Consider the following 26,740-nt stretch of genomic DNA (forward strand, 5'->3'; position numbering starts at 1 on the left):
TTGCTTTTCCAGGGGTAATAATCCCTCTAAAAAAAAGAAGGTACTGAATATACTATAAAGTGAACTGACTATATATTTGGTGGGTGAAACGCGGCAGCCAACATCAGCGTCCCCACGAGCAGCCGAGGATTGAGAGACCGAACTATTATTTTTAAATTGTTTTGATCAAATGCAACGATTCTGATTAATAGTTCAAAGTTTTTGACGTTAGACAGGATGGTTCTTACAACAGTTCAACTTGGATCACCTTCTCAGCTAATGCTATGACCCTTGTTCACCCTCTCGGTAGCACAGCTTTGACAGACTGTTACAAGACCCCAACTTGCTCTCCTAACGCCACTCACCCTTTTTAAGTTAATATCTCTTGGTAAGTTGGATATCTGGGTTACAAGAGCAACATTTTAATGAGATGTCGCTTTCATATTCACACAGATGCTTCCTCGTAATTGGCTGAATCCTGTTAACTGGCTGAAGGTGTTCTGATCTGATTATTGGCACTTATTTCTAATTATATATTTAAAATGCGAAATAACAGGCTCTTTATTTTATCCTCTGCGGTCACAGATGTGCTGCAGTTGCATGCGAACGCATTATTTTACTTGTCACAGACAAACAGATTGTTACATTAAAATGTGGGAAACTAATTGAGGAGTTTAGTAAATATTAAACACTGAAACAATATATTAATTATTTGCATCTGATCCTCAGGCAGAGGACTGTAATGAAATGAAATCAAGGCCATCTTTCTCTCTCTCTCTCTCTCTCTCTCTCTGGAGGCAGAACATTAATCTGCTGCGGATTTGGTTTCCAGGTTCTGGTGAAGGATCCTTTTTCTGGAATGTTTGTGGAAGTCAAATGAAATGTAAAGCGAATCCTAAACAGAACAATGGAGCGAACATTTCCAATGTTTCCAATCATTTTACCTGACGTTAATCATCATTATGTCAGCAATTTCACCCCTAATCGATACGCTCAGAAAATCAGCAAACGTTCAATCATCTTATTCAATCATTCAATCATCATTCAATCATCAGTGTTCTGGCTTTACACTGAACTCTCCCTCAATCCCTCCGCCTTGCCCACTCCCTCCCTCCCTCCCTCCCTCCCTGCCCCCTCCCACTCCCTCTGGCTCAGGGACAGACTTAGCCACTGTAAAGCGCTCCGGGGAAGCACTTTGCGACGTCTCGAAGATGTGACAAGGCGCTATATCAAATGCAAACATTATTATTGTTATTATCAGACACAGTCAGTAACGAGTGAAGTCAGGCAAACCCAGATTTGACGTTAAACCGCAGTTCCTCAGCACATCAGGTTTGGAAAGGTACCTCTTCATCCTCCTTTAATGAGCACAAAACATTTGACAAACTCTAATTGGCTCCTTCCAAGTTACACTAATGGTCTGAAACTGCACTGTGGTTCTGTGAATTTTGCTCCTGTCTACCCAGAGCACATCAACACACTTGTAAACACAGGTTGGACAACAGCAATTGTTTGCCTACAAACAGACAGTTGCCAAACCTTAAAGTAAAATTCTATGCAGCGCTTTGAGACACTTCTGCTTTCCCCGACCCACCATCGGTGGTCGGGCTTTCATTGTTATATCAGAACCGTGACAAATGATACTATACTACATATACTATAGTATATTAATAAACCAGTAACACAGACTGAATACATGTTTAGAAGAATGATGTCTGAATTCTGTGATACACTGAGTGACTTCAGACTTGACTACGCAAACTCCTTCCTTGTCGGTCTCCCCAACCTCCTCCCTCCATAGGCTGCAGATCATCCACAACTCTGCAGCCCGTGTCCTCTCCCGCACCGGGCTCTGTGCCTATCATCCCCATCCTCGCCCAACTCCACTGGCTTCCCCTCACACAGGGCATACAGTTCAAGATCCTGGTCCTCACCTTCAAAACCCTCCATGGCCTCTCTCCCCCCCCTTACCTCTGTGACCTCCTAACACCATACCAACCTGCCCGCCTCGCTCTGCTTAGCGGGCTCCTGCCTGCTTCACGTCCCCCACCTCGTCCACCCCACCATTGGCGGGCGGGCCTTCTGCCAACCTTAACCCACCCTCTGGAACTCCATCCCGCAGTGCCTCTGCCTCGCCCCCTTCCTTGTCTCCTTCAGACCCTCCTCTTCGATCGTACTTTCAATGACTCTGCCCCCCTGTGCCCTCCACCCTCCCCAATCCTGACCCCCAGCTCGGGTCCGAAACACCGACTATCCAGCGCCTTGGGATGTCCTCTCGACGTGAAAGGCGCTATACAAATATAATTTTGTTGTTGTTGTTGACTGCGCTCTGCTATACGGTCTAATGCTGGACTCTTGAGGGTTAAGGTAATTAACTGATTTGCAGCCCCGACACTTATTCACAACAGAAGGGAAAACGTCAAATATAATACAAATTTATATTTATATAACGTCTTTCATGTCGGGAGGATGTCCCAAAGCACTTGATAGTCTTGGCTTGGTGACCGACCTGAGGTAGGTGGGGAGAGATGACTGAAGGAGTGACCACAGGATATAACAATAATAATAAGCCTTGCATTTAATACAGCGCCTTAACACATCTTCGAGACGTCTCAAAGCGCTTCACAGGATACAATGTAAAGTGAATCGACTGGATGTCAATTTGTGCGTTTCACCCACAAATACACACTTTGCAGCGCATTCTGTGAAGCGCTTTGAGGCGTCCAGAAGACGTGAAAAGCGCTATAGCAAATACCAGGATTATTAATATTATTAATAATATATTTTGTGGGCAAAACGCGGCAGCCAATTGCGCACAGCAGTGTCCCACAAACAGCTGTGGATTGAGTGACCAAATTATTATTTTTGGGGGAGTTTTTTTTGGAAGGGATTATTACTACCCCCGGAAAAGCAATCCAACGATTGACTAACAACCGGGTTCCCTACTTGCTGCTTGGTGAACAGAGGCGCGCGGGCGTGTGTGTGTGGAGCAAGGAAACATTTCACCCTGCCCTGAAATCGAAACCAGTTCCTCTCGCTCACGAGGCGAGTGCTCTAACCACTGAGCTACAGGAATCCTTGAAGTTCCAGGTAGCGTGGGCAGATAAGATGAAAAGCCGGTGTATAAAAAAAAGCTGCTGTGCAAACTAGGTCTGCGACTCTTCGTAGAATTACGGCTGAGCCCATTCAGGCTCGTCTAATCTATTCACTGCAGATGTTTCTTCCCCCCCCCCCACCGCCGCCACTTCTTCTCTCGGAAAGCGGTGAGAGGGGAAGAGGGTGGAGAGCTGAACCCGTGAATGATGTCTGTGGAGCAGAATCCTGAGCAGACCTCAGGGCTCAGCTCAGCTGCTCTCCGCTCCATGCGACAAAATGTTTTTTTTTTTTTTTTTTTTTGGGGGGTGAAAAAAAAACTTCTGGAAAATTCGACTGCCTTTGTTCCAGAAACACGGCTGTAACTTAGCAACATGCTCTTAGCCAGGAAATCTCTGCTTGGAAATAACTGGGATTATTAGCCGGCAAACTGCTTAGCGAGCAGCACAAGCTGCTGCTGATGTACCTAATATAGAACGTATATTGAGAGATGCTCAGTGATTACCACCACATCCTGTTTAACAAACAAACTGACCCACTGAGCACTTCATGCTTCACTAAAGCCAAGATAATGTGCGACAAAAAGGGACCAAACTATATGCTCGATGCACTAGGGGGTACTGGCAGTGTGGATGGTTGAGGGGGTCTTCATAGATGGTCCAGTGTTGTGCAGTGCCGAATGAGCGGGCGGGTTGGAATATTTAAACCTAGAGGAAGGTGTTATAATGTCTGAGAGAGAGAGAGAGAGAACTGGATGTACAGGCCTTCAGGGAAGTAAAGGCCTATTTTGTGAGACAGCTTCCAATTGCCGTGGCTCGAGTCCAACACTGCTCTGGATACCTCCAGCTGTTACACATTTGTTCTGATACAGATTTTACTGGACGCTCGAGTGATAAGGGAAGCTCTTCTTCTGCAAACGAGCGCTTCGAAAGAAATTACACACAGAAATGAGCATTTCAAATGAACGTTTATAACAGCAAAAGCATTGGTGAAACACAGCCATAGTTTCTCTCTCCTTGTGAATCTGATGGATCACATTCACAATCACTTGCTAGATATCACATTAAAGTCACACTGTACCAACAGATTCCGTGTATAAACATTCTAAAGACGGATAATAATAATAAAGCATAATAATAATAATCCTTGTGTCTAATATAGAGTCGATATATTGGGATGATAACAATAATAATAATCCTTGCATTTTATATAGCGCCTTATCATGTCATTGAGACGTCTCAAAGCCTAGAGGAAGGTGTTCTAATATCTGAGAGAGGGACATATATAGAATATACTGTATAGAGAATATACTGTAAAGTGTAGTGACTGTGTATTTTGTGAGCGAAACGCGGCAGCCAATTGTGCCCAGCAGTGTCCCACAAACAGCCGTTTGATTCCCGATTGCTCATTTGATACAGAACAAAACAAGTGAAGTGCTTTAAACTTAAAAAGCAGAAAATTAGATAAAAGGTAAAGAAACACAGAATAGTTGGAAGAAGGTATTTTATTTGGAACAAATAGAGATTGTATTAAAACAGAGAGAATGGTGCAAGAACGAGAATAAAGGGTAGACAGGGGGACACAGAAATGATTAACCTTTCTGTATGTATGTTATGCCTTTTGTTTCACGTTAAAAGTTGTTTTTAGTGTTTTTCCTCCTTTTCTGATACTATTATTTCCACTGATTGGTGAGGTAGCGGCTGAAGGCAATTAGCAAGGGAACAAAAGGAGGAGATGAAGGCGACTTTGTTTCTTCAAGAGGATTGTTTTCGCAGAGGGTTGTCAGGATGTGGAAAACCCTGGCAGTGTGGTGGTCGAGGCAGGATTATTATTAACAGTCAAGAGGGGAACTAGTTAGATAAGTAAGAGGGAATAATTTGCAGGTGCATAGGAAAAACGCAGGTAAATTTGCCTGGATGTTTCGCCCTTTAACAGAGCCAGCACTGAGTGGCCTTCTTCACTCTGCAGTAAATTTCTATGATTCTATCCGGGTTTTATATCTGGAGTCCCACAAGGATTATTAAGGAGCAATTCAAGGATTATTATTAGTACTCTGAATGCTCAGTGCCAAAGGATATGGCAGACGATTAATCTGACAGTACGAAAGCCGGTTCTGGTATTTGAGAAATGTTATCGCTGTATTTATTGGTGGCTGTTCGATCTGGGCACAGCGTGCGATTCGAAAACTTTAAAGACCTAGAATTCCTTACGTTGCCAGCGGCAGCATTGAGGATGCGAGTGCAGGGCAAAGCGCCAGGAGTGAGAGTTCATAAAATCATAATAGAATGGTAGAATCTTACAGCAAAGAAGAGGCCGTTTGGCCCAAAGTGCCTGTGTGTGTGTGTGTGTGTGTGCTGACTCTTTGAAATCATCAACGTGTGCACTTACTGACCCTCGCGTCGTCTCTCCAGAGTGTCTGATAAATCTGTATTGTTTGTTGACATACATACACACAACGCATCGACTTAAATCCCATTAAAATGCATCATCCTCTACTCCCCCTCCCCGCCAACAGCGAGTGCAATCGCCAGCTCGGACAGCCTGGGACTGCAGCAGCTGTCAGAAATCCTGACGTTCACATTTATTGATTAGCGATTGAGTTCAGGGGGTTGATTATATTTTGTGCAGAGGGATCGGAGTTGCTTTGAAACGAACCTGGGCTGTTCAACAACAACCACAGCAACAATAACAACTTGCATTTATACAGCGTCTTTCACGCAGGGTAATGTCCCGGAGAGCTTGACAGTGGCAGAGCCTAGTCTAGGAGTAGGACGTTTAATTTAATTTTTTGAAAGAAAATAATATTAATTTTGTGGGATAAACATCACAGCTTCGAAACCGGTTTGTGGATTTATATTTTTTTTACATATGAATGTTAATGTGGTGGCCTCTGCTGGTACCATCAGGTAAGTGTTCATGTGGCAAAGTCACGAGCTCAAGCAGACAATAGTTTTTGCTTAAAATGAAGAGGATATTCAGCCGTTCGGCCCCATTCCCTCCATGGTTCCCGCAGGATCACTTATTGTCCTTCCTCCTCAAACCTTCTGCTGATCCTTCTCAACAAGTATGGATCAGGAACCCCTTTTCAGTCCTGTAGCTTAGTGGTTAGAGCACTCGCCTCGCAAGCCAATGGCTCTAGGTTCGCTTCGCGGGCAGGGCTAAACCTTAGGCAAGTTTGCTTACTCCACACGCCTCTGCTCACCCAGCAGTTAGTTAACTTTTCCGGGGTTAATAATCTGTGCGCAATTGGCTGCCGCGTTTCACCCACAAAATACACAGTCAATTCACTTTACAGTGTGTTCCGTGAGGCGCTTTGGGATGTCTCGAAGACGTGATAAGGCGTGATAGCAAACGCAAGGATTATTGTTATCATTATTATTATTGTTATTATTATTATTATTATCTTACACACGGTCTTTCTTCATGCATGCATTTCAGAGCAGGCCGAGTGCTAATCCACACAGTGGTCCTGGGAGACAGAACCGATCGAGAGCTGAGTGACTGAGGTCCTAGGCAGATGAGGTGAGATATTATTATTATCAAACAAACTGAGGTCAGATCTGGGGAGTAAATTACTGTACATACAAAGCCTCCTGCTGACCCCCCAGCCTCCCCCACCAGTCGCTGCCACCACCACCACCAAATACTTAACGCAATGTCAATCCTCCCACCAACAACTTGCTCGGATGACATTTCACGCACAAGCCGTAGTGAGAACTAGGACATTGTGGGTGCTGGATTACAAGTTGTCTTAACTCTCATCCCCAACCATAAAGAGATCACTGTAAACAAGCACATTTCAACTCGTTTTCATTTGCTTTTGGTTGACCTTTTAATGCGCTGGTAATTTAATGAAGGGCTAAGCTCACTGGGCTCTCAGTTTCCAGCCCTAACAAAACCAGTTGCTGAAGGTGAAATTATTACCCTGCAAATTGAATCAGCCCCACCTGTTTACAAATAATTATCTGCAATTCACACATCACTCGAGATGTCTTTACCACCTTCAATGTTTTATGTCTATGTTTAATTGCTTTTTGAGTTAAATTAACATTTTTTTTCACTGAGATTGATCCACAAAGGACACTTGTGGGCGAGGAAGGGGACGGGTGACACAAGGACATTCAAATTGGGTGGGTTATGAAAGGGCCTCTGGAACGCAATGATTATAATCTCACAGTACGGTATCTGCAGTGCACAATTGCCTACTGTGTTTTGCCCACAAAATATACAGTCAATTTGCTTGACAGTATATTATGTGATATACTCTTTGAGACATCTCGAAGACGTGATAAGGCGTTGAATTGTTTTGAGCGAACCAAATTTTTTATTTTTTTGGAGAGTTTATTAACCCCTGGAAAAGGGATCAAGCAATCGACTAACGACCGTGTTCTTACTTACTGCTAGGTAAACAGAGGCGTGTGGAGTAAGGAAACTTGCCCAAGGCAGGTCAAGACCTAACTCTTTGACCGTGCTTTCCATCACCTTTTCCCCTCTCCGTCTCACCTCCCTCGGCTCAGTTCCCAGCCCCAGCTCCAACCCCCGGCCGACTGTGTCAAGCGTTTTGAGATGACCTTCCAACACGAAAAAGGTGCTGTGTAAATGTTGTTATGTTTGTGGAAGGGAAACACAAAATGTTAGCTAATGGGGGCCGTGGCCTTTCTCAAACAGGGAATCCGGCCCGCGGCAGCCAAAAAAGGCTTAAAATAGCCCAAAATAGGCCCCCACAACATTAACAGAAAGGATAGGAGGGGTGTATTTGGGGATTGAAATCATTTGGGTGGAATCTCACACCTTCATGTCTTGGTTTGTTTTGGGCTGAACTCGGCAACTTATTGCATGAGAGGGTGCCTGCGTTTAACACAGCTTCTACTCCACAAAGCTGCTCTCTGAACAGGAAAACCCACCAGCGTAATTCAAATTGAGTTACTTAAGCAAACTGAGATAACAACCTCTGTTCCTCTGGTTGCCAAGAAAAGTCTAATCACCTTCAGCAGGGCCAGTGAAGCTGGTTGACACTAAAGAACAGCAACTGGCTCCACAGGGATAAATTATAAGTTGCAAAGACCTCAGGAGTGTTAATGATGAGCCCGTGAAGTCCTGTGAAGTTCAAGTTGTCCCGACCCAGACAAATATCAAGCACGATATGCTCTGTGTATCAGTCTGATTCAAAAGAAGCTTGAACGTCTCTGAGCCAGCCATCCAGCCCACATCAATTAATGCCACAGTTATTCAGTATGATTCCAATCACTCTCTGCGCGTTACACTGCAAGCATCAATTGGCCTTTAGTACATAATTGCTACCCAATATAATCTCATCTCAATTTCCTACCACCAACTGTTACAATCCAGACTTTAATCTACCCGTGTTTGGATTTGCAGGCAAGGTGTAAACGGGTAGAATAGAGCAATGGGCAGATCAGTACCAGATGAAGTTTAATGAGGGAAAATTAGATGATTCATTTTAGCAGACAAAACAAGGGAACGGAGTATAGTAATCCTTGCATTTGGTGTAGCACTTTGTCACGTCTTCAAAACGTCTCAAACGCTTCAGAGAATATACTTTAAAGTGAATTGATTGCCAATTGCGCACAGTAGCGTTCCCACAAACAGTTTTTTTTTAAGGAATTATTATCCCCAGAAAAGCGATCCACCAATTGACTAACAACCGGGTTCCTTCGTACTGCTTGGTAAGCAGAGGTATGTGGACTAAGGAAACTTGCCCGGGGTTTCGTCCTGACCAGGAGTCGAACCCAGGTCCTCTCGCTTGCGAGGCGAGTGGTCTAACCACTGAGGACTCCACAATATACGGTATATATTGAATGACAGTACCTTGCAAGGAGAAGAGGAAATTCGGGGCTTGGATGAAGGTGCACAAGTCCTTGAAAGTGTCAGCGTAAGTGGAAAGGGCTGTGTAAAAAACTAATGACATTCAGGATTTTATACATGGAGCCTAGAAATAAAACAATAAAGCTCAGTTTGTATGAATCATTGATTAGGTCGCAACTGGAATATTATAATCAGTTTTGGGGACCTCACTTCAGATAGGACGTTAAAGCCTAGGAGGGGGTGCGGAGATTAACAAGAATGATGGCAGGGATGAGGGGCTATTGTTAGGAGGAGGTATATGCTACAGAAAATCGGCTTTTTACTTGTGAGATGTTTTTGGAGAGGGACACTAAACCAGGTTCAAATTTACGCCACTAAAAATCTACTGCTTTGTTTCCAAAAGAACAAATCTACTGTATTTTTAGGGAACATCTACCGCTTTGTTCCTCGCTCTGCAAGGTTGGAGGGTATGGAATGTGGCGATCGTATAATATTTCAGCTGTGGCCTAATCAATGTCATACATAAAACTATCAACACTTCCTTAATTTTGTATTCAGTGACTCTGTGTATAAAACCCTGGTTCCCTTTCCCTGACATTTAGTGAGCCTTCATTTCCTCTACGTTATTGAGAATTCGACCACCCAGGGTATAATTCAACTCCCAATTCTTTCTCCCAAACGCATCATATTTTTCTACATTAAACTCTATTGTTCACAAATCGTGAAGTCCTGTAGCTCAGTGGTTTAGAGCACTCGTCTCACAAGTGAGAGACCTGGGTTTCGATTCACAGCAAGGCGAAATGTTGGGCAAGTTTCCTTACTCCACACACACGCCTCTGTTTACCGAGCAGTAAGTAGGAACCCAGATGTTAGTCGATTGGCGGATCGCTTTTCTGGAGGTAATAATTCTTTTATTATTATTATTATTATCATAATTCCTTCCAAAAAAAATAATAAATTGGTCACTTCGATCCGCGGCTGTTTGTGGGGACGCTGCTGCGCGCAATCGGCTGCCGCGTTTCACCCACAAATTATACAGTCAATTCACTTTGCAGTGTATTATGCGAAGCGCTTTGAGACGTCTCAAAAAGACATGATGAAGCGCTAAATCAAATGCAAGGATTATTATTATCATAATAAATCTGCTGACTCCACCGACCCATCAATAACTGTCCGTAGCTTCCTGTACCCATTGTCCCTCTTAATATTTCCTAATTTAATATCATCTGCAAATTCAGACGTTATTCCCTCAACTGCTGTTTCCAGATTACTGATATGTATTGGATAACAAGAAAGATCCTGACACTAACCTTGAGGCAAAGCACTAGGTACACTCCACCAGATGGAAAAACATCCCTTTTCCTTCTTTAAACAGTGGGATGACATTTACGATTCTCCAGTTTCCTCTGGGACAACACCCGGATTTACAAACTGCGGGAAAATCATCAATGATTGTTTCTCACGATTCTTTGTTACATCTGTTATCCACTTAATCCCTTCAAAAAATAAATAATAATCTGTGGTCACTCAATCCACCACCTCCTTTCTCACCACCACCGGTTGTTAGTCAATTGGCAGAACGCTTTTCCGGGGGTAATAAGCCCTTCAAAACAATAAATAATTAAAAAATAAATAAATAGGGTCACTCAATCCAGGACTGTTTGTGGGGATGCTGCTGTGTGCAATTGGCTTCCGCATTTTGCCCATAAAATACACAGTCAATACACTTTACAGTGTATTTCCTGTGAAGCGCTTTGAGACGTCTCGAAGACGTGATAAGGCGCTGTATCAAATGTAAGGATTATCATTATTATTACCATTAAATCCCCAATAGCACTTCATGTACTGAACCTCTTTACATTCCTTTCTGTCCCTTCGAGCCACAATTGGCATTTATTTTAGCTGTGTAATAAGTCAATTTGTTAAAAAAAATTTAAAAAAGCATCGTTTTGCTGAGGTGAATGGTGTTGAGGGTGGATCAGAACGACTCGTTTATAAAATCGTCACGATGGAGCAGAGAGGTGAACAGGAATGCAGGCTTCATTCTCTCGCCAACCAGCAGAACAGTTGAACCCTTAAAACGTGGGTTTGCACACGTGCTTTCCATACGTGCACGTTTCCTGTGCTTAAAGAGGAAATTCAACACACAGGAGACTTCCAAACATAAAGCAGTATGATCCAGGATACACGCACCTCGGCTTGGGGTTAGAATATATGTGCAATTAAGCACATTCCCCAGAAAGTTCAAGCTTTGGGAGTGAAGAACCCAGTAAATAAGAATCGCAGCGCTTGAAATATTGGCTGTAAATAATAAATGCGCTGCATGAATTAGAAAAGATTGATTTGAGGGGAAGATGGCATTCATCGTCAAACAGTACCTGGGCAGACACTCAAACACATCCCCCCCTGTTTAATGAAAATGGGAGAAAATTCCCATTTTCTCAATCAAAACTTCACTCTCTTCCCCCATCAATGAGGCCACCCCACCTGGGTATATGTTCCACCCCCATCCCTGCACTAACCACTGCAGAGTGAGGTATCTCTCATCTCTTCAGCCTCTCTTTGTCGAGGCTATTTCTAATCACTCTCTCATTTCCCTCAGGTCCTACCTTGCATTCGATACAGCGCCTCATCACGTCTTCGAGACGTCTCAAAGCGCTCCACGGGATATAGCGTAAAGTGAATTGACTGTATATTTTGTGGGCGAAACGCGGCAGCCAATTGCGCACAGCAGCGTCCCCACAAAGTCGTGGATTTGAGTGACCCAATTATTTACAAAAATATATTTTGAAGGAATTATTATCCCCGGAAAAGCAATCCGCTCATCAACTAACAACCGGGTTCCTACTTATTGCTAGGAACCCTCTTGTTCTCTCCATTTGTCCCTCCGCGTGCCCCACCTCCATTGCTCTCTTTGCTACCTGGGGCACTGTTAAGGGGTTAATCCTCCTTGGTCGCCTTTCCTCTCTCACCCACCTCAATAGGACTGTCCTTTGCAGGTTCAAATCCTACTTCATCAGCTCCACCGTGTTTCCTCCAATGGCTTCTCCTCTCACCCTCAGGTGGTCAGCACCATTCAGGTGGCCTCACGCTCAAAAGCCTGTTGGGCTTTGCACCGCACCTCGAGGTTTCTTTCTGTATCTCCTACACATGGAGAGCCATTTACAAAGATTGATAAAGAACGTACAGCAGGAAACGGGCCACTCAGCCCAACCAATCCACGTTGGTGTTTCTATTCCACACGAGTCTGCACCCGTTCCTTACGTCCTCACCAACCCTTCCCTTCTCCTCTCCCTCATGTGAAGGTCCAGCTTCTTCTTGAATGCATCGATATAGTACTATCTGATCCAGCCACCACTTCAGACAGCGAGTTCCCATTCCATGAAGTAATTCCTCCTAAATTCTTTTTTGATCCCTTATATTTGTGTCCCCTGGTAACGGACTCGCCAACCAGCGGAAACAGCCTATTTATTTTAACCCTTCTATCAAACCCTTTTATAATTCTACACAGCTCTTTGTTGGGTTTGAGCTCGAGTGAGACGATCCCAGTGGCGCAAATCACCGTCAGCGTGATCTACGCAGGCTCCAAGTAATGTCACAGTAAGAGGTATCCGAGCACTTGGGGGAAGGCTTTGAAGCTGTGCACTCAGTTGATTAAGTATCCCCCGATTATTTTTTTTAACGTGCAGCCTGCGGTGATCTTTGGCAATCAATTTTTTCTGAGTATCCACTTCTTAAATAAATGTAATTAATGGGAACCCGTTTTCACATAAGCTGCTGACTGGAAAATGAGAGAGAAAGGGGGAATATTAACCTGCGGTGGAATTAAGTACGGCGGCAGCAAAACAAGATGATCTAAGGTTTTTTTTAAAAAAAAGTTTAGGCTATAAAACATTAGCATCACACCTCGCTCGACCTTCAGCAATCTATCCGTGTGAGCCAAGGAGACTGTTTAATCTGGGATTTTCCTGAATATCTGACGCCCATTTGAGCTCTAGGTCATACTGATCACGGCTTCTTCTGATCTGAACTGGATGTGATACTTACACGAAGGGCATCCTGATAGCAATTAGATTCCTAAAACATGCGCTGGCATAATTAGCGCTGGCTGAAAATCTTCACATTTCCACAAGACCTTTTATCGTGTTCAAATCCCTTCACTCACTGTTCCCTCACTCCCCAATCCACCACCCAGCGCCTCCGCTCGACTGGCACCGGCTCCTGCTCGTCCCTCGCGCCCCACCATCGCAGGTCGCGCATTCAGCCACTGCGCCCCGAAACTCCAGAACACTCTCCCTCAATCCCTCCACCTCGCCCCCCCCCCCACCCTCCCCTTTTTCCAAGTCCTGCCTGAAAACGTTCCTGTTGGGCCATGCTTAGGGTCACCTCTCCCATTCCCCCCGCTCGGAGTCAGGCTCCGCCACTGTTAAGCGTTCTGAGATGCTACCCTGCATGGAGGGCGCTATATAAGCTCAACTTGTTGTTGCTTCGATGCTAAAATGAGAAGTGTGTGTTCTGCGGGATAGACACACACACACACACACACACGCACACAGGCTTGGAAACGTGTTGGCAAACACTGAACTCCGTCTCCTTCTCCCAAATCTGGAGAATATTCGCACATTAACGAGAGAAAGCTCGTGGAACTCCCAACGTCCTGAAGAATGGTCCCATTGACAAGGCACGAAAGGCCGTGAGTGCCTTTGAGATGGTACCACAATCAGGAGCCAACGGGTTAGGAAAAAAAAAAGACACCTTCCTTTTGCAACATTTTCTGGCATTGGATTTTTCTCAAGCGGGAAAATGAATATCCACCCAACTCTATTCATGTACGTCTCTCTCTCCCTCTCTCTCTGAATAGCACAGGACCACGAGCCAAGCTTTTGATGCACGTTTGAGAGATCTCGTAACGTACTGTAAAGGCATCAGTGGAAAAGCAGGCGTCAAAAGGCCAAACCTCGATCAAAATTGACGCCAGAATCTGACAATGACTCTGCTTCCTTTCGAGTCACATGCGACTCAACGGGTTTGCAATCGCTTCATTCGTTTTTCACTTTGACGATATTTTCCGGGAGGAATTCTAGAAATGCGATCCGCGATCCGACAGCAGATGAAATAAAACCTGGTCAAGTTCACCATCTTGTGGATCCGTACAGAATTACACTCACAGCGAAGCCAAGGACTGCAGAGGACAAGGCTCCTTCCTGCTATTGTCACAAATCCCAAAACATTAACTGATGTTTTTGATATTAGCGAAATGTCTTCAATGATTTATTAATAATAAGTCTTACATTTGGTACTACAGCAACAACTTGCATTTATATAGTGCTTTCCCCGTCCGATACTGTCTCTAAGCACTTAATAATAAGACTTGCATTTGGCATAGCTACTTATTATGTCTTCGCGATGTCTTAAAGCGCTTCAGAGTATACTGTCAAGTGGAGTGACTGTGTTTTGTGGGTGAACGCCATTGGGGGAATAGATTTTGCAGCCTTGATTCACATGTCTTGTAAAATACTAAACTAGTTAGTCCTGTACAGGCCAATAGGGGAAATCCTGTACTCTATTAAAACACAGTATCATACCACTGGAGTTACTAACATGCTGTAAATTACAGTATTCTTAAACTGCAGCAACGAGTTGATACTGGGCGCGTCTCCAATAGAAAACCATACACAGGATAGAATGGAATTTCATTTTTATAAACCCAGCATTCGAACAGAAACTCTGTCTTAGTTCGAGCAGAAGCTCCACCTTCAATAACACAGACTCCAATATTAATCGGCAAATTATATGTGTATACGCACCAATACTGAACCTTACTTTGCATTATAAAGAACATTTCTTTAACTCCCAAGTACCATGACAGGACAGAGTTGTTGTGATCTGGAATGCCCTGCCTCAAAGGGAAGTGGAAATAGATTCAATAATATCTTTCAAAAGGGAATTGGATAGGTACTTGAAGAGGAAACATTTTGCAAGGATAAGGGGAAAGAGCGGGGAGTGGGACTGATTGGGCGGCTCTTCTAAAGAGCCAGCACAGGCACGATGGGCCGAATGGCCTCTTTCTGTGCTGTAATATTCTATGATTCTATGAAGTACCATGACAGGACAATATTCACAAACTTGGTTACCCAATAAAACAAGAGCACTGCACATAAACCAAGTGGGGTTTAAACAGTTTATTATAAACTTAAGGGCCAGACTTTAATGTTCAAAGAAATAGAATCAAGCATCGTAAAAGAAAAACCGAAAGTAAAACGTCTGACACATACAGACTGGAACTGGAATGGGATTACTTGTTTTTCATGAGTCAGATAAATACAAGTGTGTGCGTAGTGATTAATCTGCAAACTGACCATTTATTTATATTATGGAGCAGGGCATGGAATAACTACAAATTGGATTGGAAACTTTCTTTGGCCAAACACATTGGGAAACATGTAGAACATTCTGATCCCTTGCCCTCCCTCTCTCCCTCCCTCCCTAAGGCAGAATGTTATGGTCCACTGATTCGATAAGCAGAAAGAACACGAACGGAATAGGAATACAACTTTTTCGCGACGGTGTTCAATTCCTGCTGCTAAGATACATGAAGTACATTAAATAAGGGACTAGAAATGAGTTGCAGAGAATCAGACATTGCCTGTTTATACCCTAATCTACCATCTTCTAAGTAATACTTCCTGGTGGTCGCAATAAAGTCCTCCCAATGAAATGTACAGGCACACTGTACACTGGTGGGAACATTTGCCCCTACGCTGAACTTTGTTACAAGATGCAGGCAAAAACATTTCCCTCCGATTACTAACACCTGTAGACCAAAGGAAATGGGAAATCATTTTTAGTTTCTAATCATCACGTGCGAGAACTTCAACCACTGAAATGGGGAATATTTTTTAATGCAGCAATTTGTGTTTTGTTTGCTTCTCTTAAAAAAAATTCTATGAACACAAGATGTTTTTCATTCGTCCGATTGTTCCCTCAAACGCCTGGAATCAGAAGCGCCTTCGATTATTTTGTCGGCGGGGGAAGTTTTGGGAAGCTTTCGACCCCCTTGGGGTTGACTGGGGCCTTGGTGCTCGTTTTGCTTCGAGTTCAGTCTGTGGAGATCTCTTCCGTTCGCAAGCGCGTTCAGAAAACCGAGATGAGAGCGAAGACTCCGTATAACAAAGCACAAGGGTACGCCACAAGCAACTGCTGTCCTTCCATTGCCAAGGCGGAGATGAAGATCTTGGAGGCTGACAAACTGCACCAGCCGATAACAACAGCAGCGATAACAATGCCCAGCAATCCCCTGAGTTAAAGGAAAAGTACATACGTTCAAGACGCCAACGCCAACAACAATTTGAGCTTATATGGAACCTTTCAAGCGGGGTGATGTCTCGGAGCGCTTCACATTGCTGGAGTCTGACCCCGAGCCAAGGGGGAGGGGGAGGGAGGGGTGGGGGTGAAGTGACCGCCAGTACGATCAAAAAGGAAGCTGGGGTTTGAGATTGGGGAGGGAGTGGGGGGGGGGGCAGGTAAGGGCAGAGGGATTGAGGGAGAGAGTTCCAGAGTATCGGGGCGTAGTGGCTGAAGGCACGGCCACCGATGGAGGGCACGAGGGATAAATAGGAGGCCGGAGCTTTAAACGTAAATTAAAAAAAAAGGAAACATTTTTTTTAAAAAAAATAAAAAAAAGTTTCCTTTAAGTAAAGTGGAGCGGCCGCAAAGTTCGTTTCCAGTGTCACAATATCTATCTTCATCGTTCAAGTCTGAAGTGCAGAACGGAGTAAAAGTAAAAACTGCAACTTAAAAAGTTTTGCTTTGCTCTCGTCTGCGGAGCTGGTCAGTCCCATCCGCTGCCAGCAGATGGTGATGGCAGCCATGAGCCAGAAACATGGCCTGTCAGACCCCCCCCTCACCCCACCCCAACCCCCCACCTCCCCACATTATGTTCGGTTTGTTTAAACTGCGGGTCGGTTCGTGTCGGTTCGCTAAAACAAAATGGCGATGGCGACTGCTCCTCTGCTGCATTCGTGGCTAAGATGCTCAATAAGACACGGAGTAAGGGTTCAAACTGGTGTCAAATAATAATAATAATCCTTGCATTGGATGCGGCGCCTGATCACGTCTTCGAGACGTCTCAAAAAGCCCTTCACGGGATACACTGTACAGTGTATTTTTGTGGGCGAAACCACAGTTTGGGCAAGGGAATAAAGCGAACTCACTGACAGAAATTAAGCACTTTTATTTTTTTCACCTCAAGTCTTGATCAGCACATAATTAGAAGCAGGATTCCCAGCGGTGCGACAATTAGATAAGAACGCGTTTGCAAAGTATTAACGCGTTCCGCATGTTGCGACAACTTATCTGGAGAGTGTATCGGAGAAATGTGCAGCACAGGAGGAAGCCATTCAGCCCATGGAGTCTGCACCAGCTCTCAAGAGAAAACTGTCTCGCTCCCACTGTCTCGGAATATTTCCATAAAAGATTTCTTCGCTCGCCGAAGTGTCTACTTCCCTGTGGAATCTGCTTCTACCCTCTGACTTGCCAGGATATTCCACACCCCAACTACGCTGTGTGTGAAAACACTGTCCTAAGCTCTTCTTCGACTCTTCGTGTGTCTATCTTGTATTTAAAACCTCCAGTCACTGACTCCCCTACCAGTGGAAATAGCTTCTCCCTCCTTACAGTGTCAAACCCCTCATCATCCCATTGGAACTCCCGTCTCACATTCCCTTCCCCTCGCTCCCTCCCCTGCCTCCTTCAAGGCACATCTCAAGACCCTCCCCTTCGACCGTGCCTTGGGGATGGGGATGGGGAAGGAAGGGGCAAGGGCGAGGGATAAAGGCAGAGAGTTCCAGTTACTACTGATGCTTCACCACCAACCGTTTCCAGATCCTTCAACACCTATAAGAGGTGTACGACATCAGGCACGAAAGTAGATAAGTCAGTTTCGCCTCCAATAACAGCCCTGCCTCAGTCTACAGTGTTAAAAGTTGGCAAACGTGATCAAAATAAGTTGCCAATGGACTAAGTTTTCTACCAAAGAGACAGCAAGCCATTTTAATACCACTGTGCCTTGCTTCTGAAGGCACTAGGAAAGATAAACACGACCGAAACAAGTGCTAGAGTAGTTTTAAGGTTGATCATGCTGCTGTTTGTATCGCGGGGCTGTTTCTACAGCAACAGGACGGGGAGGCAGCTCGGGAAAACTGCTTGAAGAAGCAATTTTCCAATATACACACCGGATTTGCTTTGCAACTGATTTGCTCAATAAATGCTGCCAGTGTTGCAAGACATCAACCATCCATTTGTTTCGATGCATCGCTCGGAGGCTGTTAAGAGGCTTAGTTTGGGCAATTTATATAAAAAAACGAGTTTGTAATTTCAGTTATCAACGAGACGTTAATGTTATGGGTGGGACTTAGTTTGAAGTTACTAAAACCTAATTACTTTTAAATGATAAACTGCCCTGAAAACAATCATTGCAAAGTGTTGCAAAGTATCTCTGCCTTTAACGCCACTACCTCCACATCATTGATTCTTCGAACATGAATCCTACGATTTTACACAGATTCCTTGGATTGAGTCTTCATTGACAGTGAAACGAACTTTGGAACTCCATCACACATTCCTTTCGCCTCGCTCCCTCCCTGCCTTCAAGGCATGTCTCAAGACCCTGCTCTTCGACTGTGCCTTGGGCCACCCTCCTACTCCTACCCTCCCTTACCTCCAAACCCCTCTCTTACCCCAACAACCTCCACCCACTCAGGTCCAAATCTCCGACTGTCCAGCGCCTCGGGACATCCTCCCGACCTGAAAAGGCGCTGTGCAAATGTAATTTTGTATTGTATGAAAGTCCAATCGTTAATCTCTGCTAAGGTTCCGATACTTACTGCAAAGAGAAGATGACAGCGAAGCTGGAGAGGATGATCATTGGAAGCAGACAGTAGCCGAGGACACTGGCCACACAACCAAAGGAGACTCCAGTCATGCTCATGAGGTTCAGCAGACAGTACATACCCAGACACCCGATGACACTGATCCCATACACGTAACCAAATTGGATTTTACCAGCCTGAAAGACATGTTTTAAAAGAAAGGCAAGAGTTTCACTGAAAACATAGGCGACCAACTATCCAAGTCCACCGTCAGATTCAAAATTATCGTAAAGAACTTTTGAGTTGTTTCAACTAAGAGAGGTACAAATAACCGTTGCATTTGATTATAGCTCTTATCACGTCTCAAAGCGCGTCACAGAATATACTGCCAAGTGAATTGACTGTATATTTTGTGGTCGAAACACAGCAGCCAATTGCGCACAGCATTTTAAATGCACATTTAAAACACACGCCTTCACAAACATTCAGTGCTAGAAAAGCAGCTTTTTCACACAAGTGTTGCACAGCAGTTCAAATGAGAGGATGGCATTGTAAAGATAACCATTTATAATTAATTTCAACTGCCAGATGGGAGAAAGCTGAAAATGATACTTTGCCTGCTGAAAACCGACAGGGTACAAAATAGCGTTAATTGCGACAGTTTGCACTAAAACACCTGCACTAAATGATGTGGCAGCCAGAATCGATTGCTCGTGGACATTTCGCACAATGTCGTGCTCTTGGGAGATAAGACCCTCTGAAAATTACTGCCTGAAAATCTTCCCGGAGAGCAGTTATGGTGGCCTGAGAGCTGCGGCTCTGCGAGAAAAATAAATGACAAGTCTGAAATGGCTTGTGGCAAGCTTATAGCACCTCATTCTAACTAAGGTCTCGCCTTCATTGCCAACCTCCTTGGGAAGAAACAACAAAAACAACAACAAAATGACACTTGTACAGAGCCTTTCACGTCGGGAGGACGTCCCAAGGCGCTGAACAGTAAAACCGTGATTATGGGCGCCTTGGGACGTCCTCCTGACGTGAAAGGCGCTCTATAAATGGAATCTTGTTGTTGTTGTTGTTGTTACGGGGAAGTAAACCGGTCCTGAATAAAAAAAAATCCAGTTAAAACAAATCGTGTGGATAAAAAGCGACACTCCCAAAGCAGATGTCGATCGCTTAAGTGAGGTTGGGGGAGTGTGTGGGCAAGTCACAGAAAACGTAGCATTACCAGTAACAATGTGGCTCCAAACGCCAGACAGAACACCATGGGGCCGGCAAGGTCGGTCTCGTTCATGATGGTGCCATCAGAGGCTTTCAGTGGATGGAGAACTGTGAGCGTCTTCTGCCAGATGTGGTCAAAGTTAATTCCCAACTCTGTGGAATTCGCAGAATAAAAATGAAAGGTAACGCAAATCAGTTTCGATTTTCCATCTGGATCGATCAGGGCAATATTGTAACAGCTGTAATAGTAAGATATAATAATGATAATCCTTGTATTTGATACAGCGCCTTATCACGTCGTTGAGACGTCTCAAAGCGCTTCACAGGATATACTGTTAAGTGAATTGACTTGTGTATTTTGTGGGCGAAACGCGGCAGCCAATTGCGCACAGCAGCGTCCCCACAAACAGCCGTGGGTTGAAGTGACCCCAATGATTTAATTTTTTTTTGTGTGCAGGAAAGGTTTTGTACGGATCTGTTTCGAACATCGTTCTAAGCTAAAACTTCATCAAACGCTGAGAATAAGCAGCACAAGTCAGGCACCGGCTTCTTAACTGGGGTGATTTAAGTTTCGGAGAAAGCCAAGGAGGAAAAAAAAGCCATTTATTACCCTCTAACAATGGGGCTTCATCCTCAAAACTGTTGCCGTACATGGACTGTGGCGAGCTCGGAGTGAAGGTCTGTGTTGGCTGGTAGATCTGTCCTGTATAGGGTTGTTGTGCCATTGTTGGGTACACGTACCCGGCTTGCTGAGGGTAACTGTTATACTGCCTGCACGCAAGAGCAAAAGGAAAGTTGGTTCCGCTCTGCGTTTGGAGCCAGAAACGACGTGCTGCTTCCCTAATTTAAAACCGGGTGGTCCAACTGGCGGCCCCCGAGCCACATCCGGCCCTCTCCCACCCCCCCCCCCCCCGTTTCAGTTGGCCCGCCCACAGAATGCACTGTACTTCCAAGTGAATTGACTGCATACTGTGCAATGCGCACTACCCTCAACAACAGAACACGCACACAATAAATCCGGGTAGCAACAAATATCAGGCGAGCAGACCCCGGCTCACTCCCGATTTGAGGTCTCGACAAATGCCAGTTGCTATCCAGATGAATTCCATCACCGGTGCACGCTCAGTAAATAGATTACAACAATAACAAACAACGAATTACACTTATATAGCGCCCTTCACGTTGGAAAGGCATCCCAGGGCACTACACAGCAGTGTGGAGCTATCTTTCTTTCCCCACCCTCAGCCCACCACCCCCATCACGCACCCTGCCTATTCCCTGATAACACCACGATTGCAGAGACCTGGTGTTAGAGCAAGTCATGTTATGAAGGTAGGAATAAGGATCCTTTTGGCGAGGTCCTGATACAATTAGATCTCAAGTACTGACCTGTCCTGGGAAGGATCCCCTGCAGCGCTGCAGTCATAGGTACTCTGGCCTTGGTCATCAACATGATAACTTGTCGGGTAGAATTCTGTGTTAAACTGAGACATTGCAACTAATTCACTGTAACAGGAAGAAAAGGAGAGTTAAAAAAAAGTAATTCTTTAGCACAGAGCTTGTTTTATAACCTGCAACAAGATAATGCTGCCTTTAGTATAATAATAATCCTTGCATCTGATATGGCGCCTAATCACGTCTTCGAGTCATCTCAAAGGGCTTCACAGAATACACTGCAAAGTGAGTTGACCCTACATTTTGTGGGCGAAAGGCGGCAGCCAATAGTATTCTAGTAAAGTGCCTTTAAATTTATCTGTTTAGTGTTTATAATCAACTTTAACAAAGGATCAAGCTTCTCCTCCCAGAGAGACGGCAAAACAGGCTACTCATCAAACCCAGCACAAGGTAGAACTGCAGCAGTTCAACCCTTTCTCTCTGCAAACGGTGTGTGTTTACAGTTACCGCAGGTCTTTTTAAGTCGTTATAATCATGGCTGAAACACTGTGCACCGAGACGGGCAATTCTCCAAACCAAAAAAAAACCCACAAACTAATTTGGCGCTGGATTTCCATTTGCGCGGCTATTTCAGATAAGTGTCTCCAACAGAAACAGTAAATTGCATTTGTCGAGAATCACACTCGTGTGATCTACAATTGCTCACCTACTGCTGTGTAGACAAACAAGTTTCCACTTTGCAGCAGATCAAGCCTCCGCCATGCAGTCCCGCTGAATAGTGCCATGCAAATTTGAGTCACATTGTTCTACATGTAGCTCAGTGGTTAGAGCACTCGCCTCGCAAGCGAGAGACCTGGGTTCGATTCCCGGGCAGGGCCAAACATTTGGCAAGTTTCCTCACACTACACGCCCCGGTTTACCCTGCAGTAAGTAGGAACCTGTTTGTTAGTCGACTGGCGGATCGTTTTCCCGGAGGTAATAACCCCTCCAAAAATAATAATTAGGTCACTCAGTCCACGGCTGTGTGTGGGACGCTGCTGTGCGTAATTGGCTGCCGTGTTTCACCCACCAAATGTCGTCACCACACTTTACAGTTATATTCTGTGAAGCCCTTTGAGGCGTCTCGAAGACGCGAGCCATGTTATAATGGATCTGTAAAATCCCAACAAGGCGCGATCGCCGATATCACTGTGCGTGCACACTGCTGACTGACTCCTTCTTGCACGTCGCCTGGTTCCTGTGCTGAAGGCAGCAACATGGCCAACCTTTTTGTCATCAGGTCACACTCCCTGGGCCGCTTCCCGTTTGCTGTGTAAGCGCACTGAATGGAGCTCTGTAAAGAAGTCCGTCACAATAGGGTTGCACTGTATCAAAAGCCACGGATTAAGCTAACAGCCTCTTGTTTGGGGCTGGTTCATAGGTCCATCTATGCTTAATGAGTGTATCAAGTTTGACACGCTGCAAAATCACATTATAGCCGGTCCAATCGATGATTAGCAGCATTGCACTTATCTCTTTCTCTCTCCTGCTATCGTGACAGGGTTAAGAGTCCATTTTGTAGTACTCTAGAATGTTTCACTCTTACCAAGTAGTTCAAGCTAACTCTTGTCATCAGCAGGAACTCCAGTTTGGCAAAGAGAGAGAAAAACGTGCAGAACATTGAAGCTCTGAAGTGGAAAAGTGCAATCAAAAGCTCAGAAAATGGGGGGAATTGGGTTCCCCATTTGGTGCAATTCCAATTGCTTGGCTTTTAAGATTTAACTCGGCAAATTCTAAACAACGTAGCTTGCAAAGTTGTGAATTCATTTGCTCCCCCAAAACAACAGGTTTCCGCACTGAAAATATGACGACAACATTGAGATTGCACCTTTCGCGTGGGTTGGCGTCTTGGAGCTCTCTTAACTTTCATATTGGAATTGAGCTTGAAAGGCATCAGTACATTTAAATCAATTCAGTCCCATTGATCTTGGAACCTTTACGAACTAGCAATTGGGAGGTTTACGTCAGATAGCATATAAACCTCCCGCCCAGACTTTTCAAACGCCCTCCTCGCCGGTCTCCTCAGTTCCCCCATCCAAAAGCTCCAGCCGATCCAAAACTCTACCACCTGTATCCTCACCCACAGCAAATGCCACGCCCCCATCACCCCAGCCCTCGCCAATTTCCACTGGCTCCCAACAAATCGACTTCAAATCGACTCGTCTATAAATCTCCTCATACCCCAACATTTCTCCATCCCTCTCATTCTCTCCTGACCTGCTCCTCTGCTCCCCCCCCTCACAGCTATCTTGGGTTTGGTACCTTCTCGCCTCTCTGTAACACCATCAGTGGCTCAGTCCTCGTTTACTAGGCCTCTAACCTGTAGAACTCCTTCCCTCTGCCCCTCCCTTCACCTCCTCCTGTTTTTTGAAATCCCTCCTTAATCCCTACATCTTCAATCACGCCCGTTTACGATCATACCTCCCCGCCCCACCCTTCTTCCCTTGCTCGCATCCGACCCAGTTATTGTGAAGCGTTGAAAAAACATTATCCTACGTGAAGGGCACTATATAAGTACAAGTTGCTCTGATGAATTAAAAAGTCATTTGCAACCACAGCAGATCCATTGCAGGCTGCAGGGTTTGCCAACGACTGAACCACGGGAGGTAAATGGCCCTACAGCACTCAGCGCTACTGTAACAAATACACCTGCACTAATTGCCAACGTCCTATTTATTCATCCCCACTGAATCCATTGCAATGCGATATCACAGATCTGCCTCCGAGCTCGGGTAAAAAAACCCTAACCCTGACCATCCAGCACTCTGGGACGTCTTTCGGACGTGAAGGACGCTGTACAAGTGTAATTTGTTGTTGTTGTTGCCTGGATGTAATGTGTAATATTTCAACGTGCTTGGGAGATTGCTCAGATCTGATCCGTTGCTGAAGTGAAGGAGATCTTTAACACCGAGATCCTGTGACAATCTGGGGCCATTCATTTACAACTGAACAAAGATAGAAATCCTTTAAGTCAGGATGAAAACATAGAGCCAAATCCTCGAAACGTTTCACACTGTGGAGGTATTCCTAACCTTCACACTTTATTGGAAAATCTTCGGATGTTTAAAAAAAATTGCGAGAAACTACATATATTCTGATTTTCCAATTAAGTCATTTTTTTCCCTCCGCCGCACATCGCCTGCTCTCGAATCTCTATCCCCAATGAGTTACAGAAGTAGTTTTGCCATTAGCTCAAATTAGCCCTTGAAAACTGGGAGCACATTTATTTGAATGAGAGAGATCCAACGGCAGCAAGCGCTCAACCTGTACAAGACAATGTTTAATGACGTTTAGCCTCTATAGACAGCAGAGGGTAACGTCAGTGACAACTGTATGACTCAGAAATCGGCCATTTTTGTACTTGAAAGTAATTTTCAAGAAATCAGAAAATTAAGGCAAAACCAAACATTCGAAATTATCTGTTGAAGATGTTTTTTTTAAACGAATCAAAAACCCTATGAAAAGGCGAACCACCTGATGGGCTGTGAAAACAAATAGTTGATTGTTATTGAGCACACAGTCTGGAGTATTCTTTCAACAGGGCGAAGCTTACACTGAGCACATCAATAAATTCACAGCAATTCTGTATAATAATAATCCTTGTATTTGACGTAGAACCTTATCGCGTCTCAAAGCGCTTCACGCGGTACACTGTGAAGTGAACTGACTGTATAAATTTGTGGGCGAAACATGGCAGCCAATTGCGCACGGCAGCGTCCCCACACAAACAGTCGCGGATCGAGTCCGTGTAGAACAGGGGTCAGGTGAGAAAGATTGATATCTCTGAACAAGGATTTGCCACATCGGCTAAACCTTGTACTCAACACACGAAAGTCATCCAGCTGGAGAAAGGTGATGCCATATCACCCGAGCAGTCGATCTGTCCGACTCGGGTACCAAGACCGTCACAGAGGGCTGACTCGATTCCGATACTCTGCGGGCAAGCATTCTGTTCAGCTGGCGGCCTCGGGGTCAGTTCAGCCCTGAGGAGACCCTGCTCACCTCCTCCCCGAGACGGAGAATCATGGGATGGTCAGGTCCATTTGGACCCAATTTGCCCGAAGGAAGCCTAACCCGCGGGAAGCGCTGCAACACTACGTTCTCTGACCACCGACGTGGACCTGGCTCGACTCCCGCCGACGTTTAATGGGGCGTTTACTTATGACAGAAACGATGGGACGTCGGATCGAATGGAAGCCTCGAAGAGGATCAACGCTCCGAGTGGACAAACGGAGGGCGATCGCTGAGCGGGTCAAGGCCTCGTCTCCCGCTGATCGCTGTCTGATCCCGGCTCACACCGGGCTCCCGGTCTAAAGGGTGGTCGGGGTGTCTGTCTGACACACACACCCCCACCCCACACACACACCACCCACCCCACACACACCCACCCACACACACAAACCCACCCCCCACACCCCCCCCCACCCCCTACACACACCCCCACCCCACACACACAACCCACACACACAACCCCACCCCCACCACCCCACACACACAACCCACACACACACCCCACCCCCACACCCCCCACACACACACCCCTACCCCCCACACACACCCCCTACGCACACCCCACCACACATCCCCATCCCCACACCCCAGACATCACAGTGGGGGCCACAGACACACTGTCCACTCTCAAGACACTGCATCACTGGGGACACCACCTGTGACAGGACAGGACCCCAACACCCCCCCCTCCCCCCCCCCATTCCCAACCCCCTTCCCACCCTCTACCCCATAACCGCCCCTTCACCCCAATACCCTTCCCCCCCATCTCTTCCCTTCCCCCCCTCATCTCCCCCAATACCCCCCCACCCCACCCCCCCCTCAGCCCAGGCTGGTGTCCGTGGGCCAGAACGAGCCCGAGGCCCTGCGGTTGAGCAGCTGTATCCGGGGGGGAGGGGGGAGGGTGGGGGGTCGCTGCCTCCTCTCCGCTCCCCCCATCACCAGTACCCGGTGGGGGGTCTCCCCCGAGCCCCCCCGGGGAGCCTTACCCAGTGCCGGTGCCGCCGCCGCCGCTGCTGCTACGTGTCCCGGTCCTCCTGACAGTCACTTCCGGGTCACACGGCGAGGGGGTGTTCCCGCTTCTGCGCATGCGTTCAGCCTCTTAAAGGCGCAGTGTCTCTCTCTCCCTCTCACCTTCTGGCTTTTTTTGCCCCTCCCCCCACCCACTCCCCCACCCACTCCCCCCACCCACTCCCCCCCCCCCCCCACCCACTCCCCCCACCCACCCACCCACTCCCCCCACCCACTGCCCCCACCCACCCACTGCCCCCACCCACTGCCCCCACCCACCCACTGCCCCCACCCCCTCT

At 45.8% G+C, this 26,740-nt stretch overlaps 1 protein-coding gene across 1 annotated transcript; it reads right to left on the minus strand.

The window, feature by feature from the left end:
• Window positions 1–15,065: 15,065 nt before the first annotated feature.
• Window positions 15,066–26,485, minus strand: yipf5 (Yip1 domain family, member 5). Its single transcript, XM_042340001.1, has 6 exons — window positions 26,420–26,485; window positions 21,378–21,494; window positions 20,599–20,759; window positions 19,996–20,141; window positions 18,783–18,964; window positions 15,066–16,195 (listed from the first exon to the last, which is right to left on the minus strand). Exons 2-6 carry the CDS (start codon window positions 21,479–21,481, stop codon window positions 16,033–16,035), a joined length of 756 nt encoding a protein of 251 aa, XP_042195935.1. The 5' UTR covers window positions 21,482–21,494; window positions 26,420–26,485; the 3' UTR covers window positions 15,066–16,032.
• Between the last annotated feature and the right edge of the window lie 255 nt (window positions 26,486–26,740).

Source organism: Callorhinchus milii, unplaced genomic scaffold (assembly GCF_018977255.1).
Source record: "Callorhinchus milii isolate IMCB2004 unplaced genomic scaffold, IMCB_Cmil_1.0 Scaffold13, whole genome shotgun sequence".
In the NCBI taxonomy this organism is placed as follows: Eukaryota; Metazoa; Chordata; class Chondrichthyes; order Chimaeriformes; family Callorhinchidae; genus Callorhinchus; species Callorhinchus milii.